At 37.8% G+C, this 13894-nt stretch overlaps 2 protein-coding genes across 7 annotated transcripts in view; both read left to right on the forward strand.

The window, feature by feature from the left end:
- Positions 1-13894, forward strand: part of RPL31 (ribosomal protein L31) — a 279049-nt gene that overhangs the window by 183765 nt on the left and 81390 nt on the right. The window lies entirely within an intron of this gene.
- Positions 1-13894, forward strand: part of NPAS2 (neuronal PAS domain protein 2) — a 147757-nt gene that overhangs the window by 117202 nt on the left and 16661 nt on the right. For all 6 annotated transcript variants that reach the window (XM_075590388.1, XM_075590384.1, XM_075590386.1 and 3 more), the window contains 9 exons: positions 421-539; positions 2271-2353; positions 3538-3644; positions 4962-5109; positions 6465-6549; positions 7030-7171; positions 8165-8274; positions 9547-9636; positions 11908-12054. In XM_075590388.1, coding sequence (XP_075446503.1) covers positions 421-539; positions 2271-2353; positions 3538-3644; positions 4962-5109; positions 6465-6549; positions 7030-7171; positions 8165-8274; positions 9547-9636; positions 11908-12054 — 1031 coding nt within the window. The remainder of the gene's footprint in view (positions 1-420; positions 540-2270; positions 2354-3537; positions 3645-4961; positions 5110-6464; positions 6550-7029; positions 7172-8164; positions 8275-9546; positions 9637-11907; positions 12055-13894) is intronic.

The following is a 13894-nucleotide window of genomic DNA, read 5'->3' on the forward strand; positions in this document are numbered from 1 at the left end:
CCCGCCACGCACGCCGATACACCTGTGTGTGATCGGCTCATCATCGTGAGAGTGGGCGGATTTGTTTTCTGGTTGATTTTGAATGTATTCGGCACTTACTGCATACGGAGAGGGAAAAACGCCAATAACATGACTAATCGATAAGCTTGCCGATTTCACATAATCGTCGCTTACTGCATGAGGCCCATAATCATCTAGAAAGTATCTTGAGATCCCTGAGCTAAAAACAGCGTGGTGCAGCTCTGGCAAACTGCCCGGTTCAAATTCTGCAAATAAAATCAATATTAAAAAAAATATTTGGATGTTACACAAAACGTTTCCTTATATTTTGTAAAGTAATGTATTTGAAAATGTTGTGAGTGAAAACTGTATGAGGATGAAGTGTTGCTAAAAGGTCTGTGGTTTTCCCTCTCCTCACAGTGCCTAAAGCTTCTTATAATGGCTTTGAAGGGTCTGTACCAAGGACATACCGACCGCAACTTGGCAAACAGGTGTGTTTTGTTGCTACCGTTCGACTTGCAACACCACAGTTTTTAAAGGTAAGTGAAGCACAGTAATAACTCTGATAATATTAACAAAGCAATTGTGATATTAACACATGAACTAAACTTTCTAGAAACAATTAACTCCACCAAGTTACTAATCATACACTACACTCGTACATAAAATAAGAGAACCTTTCATGTTACAAACTTTTATGGTTCATTATTGTATACTACACTTTTATTTAAACCCTCCACTAGTCTACTGTATATAATGTTGCAAGACAACTAGAGATGGAATTGTAATCTGCCTCGGATCGTCCGGCTCCTTTGAGCCATGGATTTCCGCGGTCAGTCTGTTTTTGATTTTTTTGATTTGCAAGTTGCACATTGACTGCCATAGTGACAATCTGTGACCATAGGGCATAGGGTGCCACTGTGCCAATCAATTGGTGGAGGAGGTGGGGGTAGTTGCCCCGGGGCGGGTGGTTAGGCCTTCTGGATGGGTAGCGGGAGATTTAACCCCTTCATTACCATAGTGGTTAATAACCACTATGGTGACTAAGGGGTTAGTGACCAGTAGTTAGATTTTTTATTTTACTCTTGGTGCCCACTGAAGACGAGGAGGTCGAGGACAGCCTTCATCCTGGAATGGGTAAGTAGAACTTTCATTTACTATATGTTGGCTGGGTAATGTTTTGGTTATGTTTTATTTTTTAATGGGCAAATTAGCTATTATCCAGATACGAATAATGGGGATTTTGTCCATTACTGTGCTGTATGTGTTGGGCGGGTTGTTCAATGTATTGTATTGATGTATTGTATTGTAATGTTTATTGGGGGCAGAGGAGGTGGGTGAAGGGGGTAGTTGCCCAAGGTGAGTGGTTAGTCCTCTCAGGTGGGTAGTGGGACAGGTTAACCCTTTCATTACCATAGCGGTTACTAGCCCTCCCGCAACCTTCCCGGTAGGCCTAACCACCCACCCTGGAGCAACAAGCCCATTCACTCACCCCCTCTACCCCCAGTAAACCAGGTAGTCTGGCTTAACCCATTCATTGCCTTAGCGGTTAGTTGGTTTTATTTTATTTTGATAACATATTATTGTAGAAGGCCGCTCTCCGAAGCTGAACCGCACTGTTTTCAGGGCTAGGGACCCCACGCTTCCCGAGTTACAAGCCTCGTTATGGGGTGCTGGTATCCCTCTGGTTTGTTTAAATCTCCTGGGCCGTGACGCAGGAGAATTTAAACATGGTCACTGGGATACCGACACCCCTTCTTGTAACTCGGGAAGCAGGGCTACCCGGACTTGAAATCAATGCAGTTCAGTTCCGGAGACCCCCTGCTACAATAATGTTATTAAAATAAAAGCCCCGCGAACGCCTGCTATGGACCAGCTCGCAAGTTACCGCGAGATGGTCATGGATTTTCTTTGGTAAGCGGTCGACAAGAGCTGTAAGTTCTTTCAAAACAAAAGCTGTCTCACATTTTAATCTGGTCTGTAACTGTTACATACGCCTATAACATATATTATTTTTAACTGGTCATGCAATGTCTTTACATATAATGTATAACCCTGTTCACTTAATGTAACCATGTATTATTTGTCATCATAACTCTATGCCCAGGACATACTTGAAAACGAGAGGTAACTCTCACTGTATTACTTCCTGGTAACACATTTTATAAATAAATAGATATATAAATCCAACAATAAAGTAATGGCCTATACTGGAATATAGGTCTTGTTTGGTTTATTTTGTCAGTTGTCTCCTTTTATTTGCTTTTTAGGAAATGTGTATAGTGGAAGAATCTTTGGAAAAATTTACATCAAGACACAGTCTGGAATGGAAGTTTCTATTTCTAGATCACAGGTGGGACATTGATCTTTTATTTGTTGCAGGAACTGCCAACACATTTCATATCTTCTGTAGCTTATGGAAAGGTAAATCAATAGTATTTGAATCATTTGCATGAGTACAGGGTCCACATTTTAGAAAAGAAAAATACATCCATTTAATTAGCACAGAGACTCCAAAAAAAAAAAACAGGTTGATTTATGAGTAATTAATCACTTTAAATGTGTCAATTTAAAAAAAAGGATGGCAGCAATATAGCATGTAGTGCCAAAATAATATTAAAATATGACACACTGTTAGTGTGATCTCTTAGGGATATAACATTTGCTGGGGATGGCAGGTAAGTCAGGGTCAGCCTTATTCTAAATGGACTGAAAATTACTCTTAGGGCTGTTTTCAGAGGAAATTCCCCCGAGAATTTTCAAAAATGGAAATTTTGACCAAAAAACGACCAAACAGCCTGTTGGGACAATATAGAATCTCCCCCTAAAGCATACAAAAATAGAGACTAAAAATTGTAGTGAAGTCTAAGAGATGCAAAACATGATGGGTGCAGGCCCACTTAGCTAATGTAGAAAATATTACCTATATAACTAGCTTCTTGAAGTAAATAAAACCACCATAAAAAAACAATATCTTTAAAATGTTGGTGCACAGAAATGGACTGCGCTAGTAGTATAGATGTAAATGGTGTGTACTAAAAAATAATGTTTCTGTGATCCCAAAAAATAGAAAGAGCATTAAAATCATCTGCCAAGTTGAACTTGGCCGTGAACCCTTAAAAGTCTCTTATTATATTACCAACGCAGAATTAAGTTGCTACTGTATGTACCAACCAAAAATGTATTTGATGCAGCACGCATTTTTCATTACGTACTGGTCGTTAGCAAACTGTACTATTTTTATAGTATGTCTATTATAAATAATATTACACTAATAATTTATATTTACAAACACTAGTTATAAATAAAAATACACATAATTCTGTTTTAACTTAAATTGTATCAATCAGGTATTCAACATGACAATGAATTTGCATGCATAGGACACACATTTTTTTGAAGGTTTGCACTACCTTTTAGCACTACATTTTAACGCACAATTTAAAATAATAATAACAATAATCTTAGTACATAGACCCCGTTGTCTTCACTTTATCTAATGCACTGATTTTTCTCTATCGTTCTTGGCATACGCAGAGCACCGCCAATCATTGGATATTTGCCTTTTGAAGTGCTTGGTACATCTGGCTATGATTATTACCACGTAGATGACCTTGAAATATTAGCCAGGTGCCATGAACATTGTAAGTATTATTAAGTAAACATTATTTAAGATCCTGTAGCTTTGCAGGCATGGTGTATGTATATATATATATACAGTGGTCGACAAATCTACTCGCCGAACAAAAAAATCTACTCGCCACCTAGTAGCACTTGTGTGCTGCTTGGGCCAATAGGAGCTCGCCACGATGTTAAATCCGCTCGCCCGGGGCGAGCAAATGTATAGGTCTGTCGAACACTGTATATATATATATATATATATATTTATATATATATATATATATATATATGCAACTGTAAATATTACTGTATGTTCATGTGCATGTCTTAGACAGGTCTGCAACAGGTTTGCAGACCTGTCTAAGACATGCACATGAACATACAGTAATATTTACAGTTGCTATATATATATATATATATAAAATATATATATATATGTAGTACATGTGTATGCTTCACATAGAAGTCATATTCAAAGTAACTTATCCTTTATATCAAATCTTTGAGAGACTAACTAACAAATCTCACTGATTTAGCTCCTTGGAGGTTGACATTATTGCACCATGGGCAGCTCTGAAACTTGTTTTCATTCAATAAACAGATTTGCCCTATTGTTGAGATTAAATTATATAATATAATAGTAGTCATATATTTTATAAAATGCCACAACCAATAGACTTACTGTAGTTTGAATTTCTGTCCAATAAGCGTACAATGAAACAATTTCTGTCTTTAGACAGAGGGATTAAATCAACCCTATTACTCTCCAGTTTACCTCTCTCTGGGGATAAGGTGGCGGTGATTAATTTTCTCCTAGTTTGGTAGTATTCCTTGAACAGTATCTCTTTATTCTCTTGGGATGGATGAGCCAGAGGGATTTGAAGACTATTGACATGGGTCACATGGTACTGACATGCAGAATGCATTCTCAGAATCATGGGCCAGTATCTTCATCGCAAGTTTCATATTGTAGACAAGTGCCAAATCTGGACATTAGTTCAATGTAATAGTGACCAGCTAAATACCAATTTGGGTCATTTTACTATACTTACTTTCAACATAGTCCATATTTATTTCTAACCATGACCATAAAGTTCTATTTGGTGTTGATGAATAAATTGAGTATTTTCTACCTTGTCTACCATGTTACTATGAATGTCATCTTTAGTCTCTGGTCTATACACAGTCTGTGACTTCTATCTCTAGTGCTGAGTAAATAAAACAAATATTGGAAAACAGGATAGAGCCATCAGAAAATAAAATATTACGTGATTAACGTGTTTCCCGTTCTCTTGCTCTTTTTTTTAATGCAAATGAAATCCTGTGTGTTCCAACAACAGTGTTGCAGTTTGGAAAGGGAAAGTCTTGCTGCTATCGGTTTCTGACTAAAGGCCAACAGTGGATCTGGCTTCAGACTCATTACTATATCACGTACCATCAGTGGAACTCCAAGCCTGAATTTATTGTATGCACGCACACTGTGGTGAGGTATGTCCTACTGTCCTACTGTGCTGCAGTTCTACTGCAAACAACATCTACTGTTTTATGTATCATGCTTCGTCAAACTCATGAAAGTAGTCAACATGTTGAACTGGTAGCACTGAAATAATAAGCCTTTGTTTCCTATACAAGACATGACTTCTAGATTGCACACTGGCCTGGAACATGATGTCTATAAGTATCTGTAGTCTTATGCTTCATATGGTTGCAACTGAGGGGCAGTGGTGAAAGTAATTTAATAAAGTCACCAGAGCCTTTACCAGGGATTGACTTATTTGTGTCCCGCACACCCACAGTATATTTTTGTGTTTTTAGAGCATAGATCACTGAGCACACTGTGTTTTTACCCAGCATGTGCAAGCAGGGTGTCAGGGAACCAGGGACTCCTGATGGGTGGGGCTGAGTGGGGTGGCTGCTCCAGGGACACCCAAAACATTATCCTTGACGGTGGCAGCAAATTAGGGGATGAGTCTGGGATTTTTTCTTCACTTATAGTGCTCTGTTGGAATGATAAAGGAAAGAACTGGGAGGCTGGTCGTATTCTAATTTTGGCTTTTATAAAAATATGGGGAAAGGGGAATGTATTATTATTATTATTATAAAACTATTGAAACATGCTTTTTTGTGTGGCTTTTTATACTTTGTATACATTGCCAATATTGGGCGCATGTATTCAGGAGATTTTCTCTTAGTTTGTACAAGTGCTACGAGGAAATAGGAGGCGAGTAGAGAAAGGGAGTGACAAGAAGAAATTCCATTTTGCACAATTACACATTGTCCCTCATTAGACTCTGAAAAGCTGGATTACTACAATGTACAGAAACCAGTCAATATTTGTTGCCCTTTGATATCATCCTAAAAGCAGACTAAATTAGTGATTCTCAAACTGTGGTCCCTGAAAACTTTAGTGGTGGGCCTTGCAGACACAATATGCCGACGAAGTTAGTCTCACTCCGGTGGCCAATAGATAGCTGAAACGTCACTACGATTAGATCTCTGGTGGCTTTCTATTGGTGACCCCATGGCCATATTTGTAGTCTTTTTGTGTTAGCACAAATAAACCGAAATATATTGGGTTGTGTTGGGGGGATCAGCTGTGGAGAAGGGACCCCCTGGCTTAGTAACTTTTACAAAAGGAATGCTAAATATAGGGAATGCTGTTTAAACAGGTTGTGTACTTTGGAAGTTAAATATCAATTGTATTAACCCATTTAGAGCTAAACAGACTTTTTAATACATTTCTTGATGGGCTTAACATGATTTGACGTGCAACGATATAAAAAATGTTCCCCGTACTGGACGCTTGTTATAGTGCATTGAATGTCACCTTTTGTTGTAATTAGTTATGCAGATGTACGAGTGGAAAGAAGACAAGATTTGAGTTCAGAAGAGGCATCATCAGAAGTCATTGTCTCATCAAAACTAAAGGTACAAGCTTTTCTTAACTTATGTCATGTTTTCACAGGGTTATGTATGATTTACATAAATAATTGTATCTCTACAAAAAAAAGTTTAGTTACACCATATTATTTAGCTAAACATGGCTCTGTCATATAGCTCCTGCTCTCTCTCTGGTGAGCTTTTTGGTTGCCTTGAAGTATGATTTAAAACTGGTAACTTCACAGTCAAATATCTTGGCAATCAGAGGTTCACTGGAGCTGAAAATAGCACAATTCAGGTCTGAAAGATCCCTTCTCGTAGAAAATGTTTTTGTCCCCATTCGTGAAAGCTACTTACAACACAAGTATCACAGTACTATCATAATATGTGTGTGCAACTCCCTCGCCAGTGTAATGGCCCTCGCTCTCTGCTAATATGTTTGAGATGCCCCTTAAGCGGAGGCCTGTATTTACTTAAAAAATAAATGATGATGGTGTACTGAAATTAAATGAAATTATTTGCTTTCAGGACAAGGACTTAAGTCTGGATGCTGAACCGCACTTTAATGCATTAGATGTTGGTGCCTCACTTCCCAGCCCTAGCCGGACGCCATCAGTATCCCCAAGGAGCTCACACAAATCCTCTGAAACCCCCATTTCAGAGCCTGCATGTAAGTAAGGACACTTTCTTTATTCAGTATAGAAAATATCTCGGCCACTTGGCCATTGTACCCAAACGAAAATGTAGACTGTAAAATGAATTTAATAGCGAGAATGTTACTTTTTATTTAGTTACACTAACATTGGTGTTCATGTTTTGCACATTTCCTATAAGATGCAGGGATGACATGGCAAGTTCAAAAAGTGCATTTTGATTAATGTATCCAACTACTTTGATGTCTTCAATTTCGACTTCAGTAACTTCATGTTGAGTACTTTCGTGCCCCATGCGTCAGTGAGGAGTTTTGGAGAGTAATTACAGGAGGAGTTTCTTGATGCATCTTGATGGATGAAATGATGTGACTTGTCCATTATTGCTTTTGCTTTTTGTAAAAAAAAAACCTCCACCAATTCTTATTTTGATCACTGAATAACAATCATCGCCCAACGTAAATAACCCACACTAAGTGACTGAGTTACTTGTGACACACAAACCCAGCTAAAAATAACTTTTATTTCTGAGCATCCATAGCTGCTAACATTTTAAAAAAAACTTTCCAGGCATAAATATCGGATACATTTTGATTCGCCATGACCACCCCTTCTGCCAGTCCATACCTTGTACCCAATTCTGCTATTCTATGGCCCAAAGTTGGCCTAATACAGGTAATGCAGGATGACTCATCGCCTCTGTCTATCAATCATGGGGATTCACCTCCCGAGTCATTGGCCAAGACGAATATCCCCCAGGGCACAGAATTAATTATCTGGACCGTCTCAACTAACTCAGGACTGTTGACAACTATGAGCATGTCTTAAAAGTCTTGATACACCACTCACTTTGTGTGTGTATGTGTTTGTATTTATAGCATTGCACATACATACAAAGTGGCATATAACTGTGCTATTGTACAATTATAATTTCTGAAGACTCTTTACAGTATAGTCTTCCACATGATAAAGTGAGTGTTATCTTGTGAATTGAAGCATTTTGCTTCTTTCAGCTACGCCCACAAAGTTGACCTCAGAATCTAGCACTCCGTCCCATCAAACAACATCCAGCGTGCAGCATGAGTTATCACTGCCAAGATTGAGTCAGCCTGCCTCAATTCAGGTATGTATATAGCATTGTGAATATAAAACACAACATATGTGGTATGTTATGGTACTGTATATGTTCCTCTTATGAAAATACATTTTGTGATAAAATGGGAACAACAAAGCATTGTATAAGGTACAAATTCAAAGTTACAGAGAGATGGTTATACGTTTTATTATTAACAGTTGTCAATATCCGAGATTTTTTAAATCTTCTATGATTATTGTATTATGAATCTTTTTGATGTACAGCTCTGTAACTAATACAGAGGAGTCCTTTGTTTATTACATGCATTTAAAGCTTCTCCGCCTATTAATTTGAATATTAAGAAATGTAAGACCTCACATTGAAGTATCATTAAAAAATAAAAATAATAATAATAATAACTAGTGTTAATACGTTTGAGTGCCAGAAAGCCCAATCTGTTTAAACCAGCAAAGTTCTTTGAATATCATTTTATTATTAAAACATAAAGAGAAAATTGCATTGTAAAGTAGCAATTAAATTAAATTAATGAACGCATCCTATAGTTTGTTCTTATGTAGCATTGACAATGTAAACATGCTAAACACAGACTTTTTGGAGGCAAAACAAAGTCCATAAAAATCTAACAATTGAATTTTCATGCCTGAGGCACAGGTAGATAAACTGACTTTCCTGCATAAAGATGGTGACACTTAATTCACCCGCTTCATAGGCAGTGACATTACCACCAAGCTACTTCTTCAGCCCAGGTTTATCTACAGTAGGTACACAATTGGGTGGAAATAGAGACATTTATTTGCAATAATAATTTTCTTGTGATTGGCAGCAGTGTTGTAAATAGAATTTTTTCAAGGTACATAGAAGAATGAAGAACGGCCCTCCCATGGTCTTTCTGAATAAAAGGGAATTTATTGAGCATTTATCACTGCTCAATAAATTCACTTTTTATTTAGAAAGACCATGGGAGTGCCGTTCTTCATTCTTCTATGTACATTGACTTCTGCGGTGTTTGTACCGAGCACCGTACGCTGTGACCGAGCACCCATGGCAGCTGGCTGTTAGTCATGAGTGCACCTTCCCCTCGGATCATAATAGATTTTTTCAGACACATGTCTCTGCATCAAAGAGTTTACCATTTCCTGTGCTTGAAGCAGAGGTAAACAAGGTGAGTTTCCCAAGATCATAAAGTGCAGACAGTGGGTTTCACACCGGGATCTCTCACTTGAAAGGCTGTGAGGTTTCCACTAGACAACTCCTTTTGCTGGGATTGTGATACACGTGATATATTTCTTTTTTGTATAGGCCTGCCTAACTTCTCAACCATGTGACATTCTTACACAACAGCTACTACAACAAAGTCCACTGCAAAGCCAGTCTTCTCCAATGGTCCAGGTAGGTCTGCAGCTTTGATTTCAAAGCAGTATTTACTGCAGTATTAGATTTGATTGTTAACTTGTCACTCGATGTTTCACTTCACTTCAAATGGAGCTAAAAAGTTCTAGTTCCTGTGCAGAGTTCATAGTACAATACAATTCTCTCACCACTGCTTTCTTACTTGCAAGTTTACAGAACATATATGTAATCTCTTTAAGGTGTTTCCTTCTCCGTTCCTGACCATTAACACATTAAAATTGCCTCCAAAGAGTTTTCTCCATTTTGCTACTGAACTGTAGTCATATGTACAACATGACAGACAGGCAACTGACACACTGAAGCGCAGCTAGAGATGCGTGAGAGTTTTGGGCCACTTTTCAGTGAAATCACTTCCAAGTATCGGAGAATAGATGAGCCATGTTAAATTAATGGTACCACAGGGAAGCAGCTTCACAGCATATTGAGCAAGGGCCTTTGTTCAATAACAGCATTACAAAACACAGAGGAAGCAATGTTGCTAGAAATTAACAATTTCATTATGCCCCAAAAGACGTAAGAGAACCCCTAAAGCAGTCATGCAACCATACACAACCCTTCCACTATGTCCTCTTACACTTCACACACCTCCTCTGATGTGGATAATGTCTGCTCTGTTGTTCAGGTTCCAAAGACACTTAGATGCCGACATGGCACACGGCAAAATCTCCCATCACTAGGATCCTGGAAGAGAGCCAATTAATAGTTTGTTTATGATTTCATGTCACGTCTTAGTCTTCTGTGCCGTATCAGCCTCCCCTTATTGTTAATGTCGTATTGTTTTAATGTCAGGCATGTCATACGTTAAAACAGTATTAGTTCATTAAGGCATCATAAAATCAAACTATTTCTAGTTTTTAACTACAAGGAGCAGACACTATATGTTCCCTCTTAGGTTTGCAAACCTTTAGTATGTGTTACATCCCCAATGTATTTCCGTTGTTAAATTGCACTTTATGATAACATCTGTTTTTTGCTACTAAACAGGATTAACCTTGGATATGGTTCTTTAGACTATAAGACACAGCACCAGTGATTTTTATTGTGTGAGTTTTTATATGCGGAATAAGAATGCCATTTTTGATATATTGAATCATTTTTTGATACTACTATGATAAAGAATAAAACGTAAATCAGGAGTGCGTTGCTTAGACTTCTTTTGTTTGCTCTTTTTTTGCCATTTTCTAAATTTGTGGAGTTTCGCATGAGTTCTAATCTATTTGGCTGTGCTTTTGGAATATTTAAATGCTTTGCATTTTAAAGTAGCAGGTTAATTAACAGAATTATATATTTTTATATGTTGACATATTAGAAATACTTTTTGTAAACACCTGGGGATATGTCTATCAGAGTTCAAAATTGGAGTAAAGATTTCATATTATTCCCGTCATCTCACTTCTCTAAATGTCTTAAAATTTTTCTTAAACAAACAAAAAAAGTCTGTAACTGAAACGATGGGGATGAAGGGGTTATCCTCCCCTAACCGGCGCTCAAGAGCTGCAGGTAAAAGTTGATTGAAGAGATAAATATGTACAACCGACAAGGCTATATGATAATCCCTCCGGAGCCCCATATGATGGTGTGGACAGTGAAATCAGGTCGGGGTGAATATAGCAGAAGACGGAAGGAGTAGCCAAACGGAACCCCCGCGGTGAAGTAGGAGACCGGAGAGCACCCGACCTATATGATCCGCAGTCTGTATACGATTCAGTCTGTAACTGAAACGAATCCAAAACTCCCTGAGCAGCTATGAAATCACCATGGAATGTGTATATCCTCATTAAGTAGCATGACAGATCATTGTACTAAATATCAAGCAGTATTAGTGAGATATTTAAATAGCTCACATGTAAAGCTGTGTATTGTGCTTGCCTTGAGATACAATGGGATTACTTGTGCCCCCATGGCATTGCTTTCAGTCTGTCAGTAATGAAGAAAGCCCATAAATGCACTTAAGCTGCAGGTAGGCAATTCATGAACAGATGCTTTCCTTGTTAGATTTTATTTTTATTTATGCCCAATACTGAACACTTTTTATTTTAGCCTTGTGCCATTGAAACATTGCACACCATTATGTTCATTTATGCATTGACATTATCGGCGCCTATTCAGTATGTTGTTGAACTGCTTCGCAGTGCTGGACAAATTTTTTAATATGTTATAATAAAGGGTACATTTTATAGGGCGGGAGGTCCCAAATCCTAGTGACTTAGTAAAACCATTGTATAATGTTTCTTTCTTTTTATTCCCAAGTTCTCTGCACAATTTGGAATGTTCCAAACCATCAAGGATGAACTGGAGCAGAGGACGCGGATACTCCAGGCAAACATACAGTGGCAGCAGGAAGAACTTCATAAGATCCAGGAACAGCTGTGCATGGTCCAGGACTCCAACATACAGGTGATCCAAAGGTGCATTCTATATGTAGGATAGAGTAATAGTTACTAACGCATAACCTGACAGCGCTGTATTAAATATGAAACATATGGGCTGCTCTTATTAATGGCAAAAAGAGTGCTTACACCGTGAATATTTGTCTTAAGTAATTATATCAGATTTTTTTTTTCATATTGCCACATCTTCCTTGCTATTATCACAGTAAATCATTTTTTTCCTGTTCACAAATTAGCAGGTACAGTATATTGTAAAAGTTGTACATGCTGAATGCTGTTCCAAACACGGCTATGCACAAATTAGCTTGCGTCCATAGTGCAGGCTACGGCATGAGCTACGTAGCTCACGCGGAAACAAACACTAGGACGGCAATGTAATAGTACATAGTCACATGCACTACAGGGAGAGAGGCGCTCCACAATACAAACAAGTTTGTTTTGCAAGCGGAACACTGGGGAAGAGGAGGCGCGTGGAAGCTAGCGAGTCCTACTATGGACGCGGCCTTAACCTATACCGGTATGCCCTGGGTGCTTTAGTTCAAAACGTGGCTTGCTGTTCCTGCAGAAATGTTCCACATTTAATTACCATTTAATAGAAAAAATACAGTTATACTATGTGATAAATAAAGCACAAAGACCTACATTCAGTAAAGGTCGATAAATGAACAAAATAGCGTTATCAATCTTATTTATCGACCTATTTACCAAAGGCATATCACCAGTTGTAAAGCATTCATAAGGGACATTATCATAGGGATATGTCAGCAATATTTTAAACTCGCACATGCGTATGCACATGAGTAATTAAAGGAAACGACTTATTCACGTGCTATTGACTTAACTCCGATACCCACAATATCGGGCTACCTAGGCAGGCATTAGGCATATTTTGACTTTGTATATAATGGCAACTATACCCATTGACAAGAAAAGACAAGCCAATCTAGAATAGGTGATAAAAATATATAATATACATTGCAGAACACAGTGTATTAACCTCTTCGTGTCCCAAGTGGCCAGATGATCAACCCATGCTATGCTTTGGGTGTTTTACTTGTAGGGTGTTTATGGTTTATGTTAACCTTTAATGTTTGAGACTTCCAATGCATTGCAAAGGAATGCCTTCAGGCAGAAAACAGGTTTAATCATTTTTTGCCATAAGGTTTTGTAAAATTCGTATTACATAATCCAATAGTAGGATTATGGTAAGGTGATGTCTCCTATCCCTCCAGAATTACATTGCTAGTGCTGATTAATGCTGAATTAATGCATTTTTGTGTTTGAAAATGAGATTAATATTGCCACCCATTTATAAATATATAATTCTTAGTCAATACAACGGTAATTATAAAAAATATTCCTGAAATCCCAAATATTAATGACCACAGCTACGTTGATCTACTTTTAGTGAATCTAGCCCAAGGGGCCATATTTATTAAGCAGACCTCCAAGTCAATGAACTGTAAGGTGTCTTATTCCAGAAGACTGCTTTGTAAATATGGGGTCGTATAATGAATTCTACACTGTACTATACATTTTTCTGTAAACAATAAAGACTAATATCTTAAAATATATGCCATATTGCTATAACATTTGCATCTCTTCGTTGATTTCTATATTTTCATTTTGTATCTCATATCTACGGTTTCATCTACACAGCCTACAATCTTGGCTTTTTTCCATTAGCTAATATACAGATATACAAATCTTTTTTCTCCACATCCAAATTTGCTGGAAATCTGCACAGTGGCCGAGAGAGGGAGATTTTTGTGATATCTGTCCCCAAACACTCCTTTATAAAACAAAACAGAACACCCCTGAGATACCTGAGAAATATACTAATTTGT

The sequence above is a fragment of the Ascaphus truei genome, chromosome 3 (assembly GCF_040206685.1).
Source record: "Ascaphus truei isolate aAscTru1 chromosome 3, aAscTru1.hap1, whole genome shotgun sequence".
Taxonomy (NCBI): Eukaryota; Metazoa; Chordata; class Amphibia; order Anura; family Ascaphidae; genus Ascaphus; species Ascaphus truei.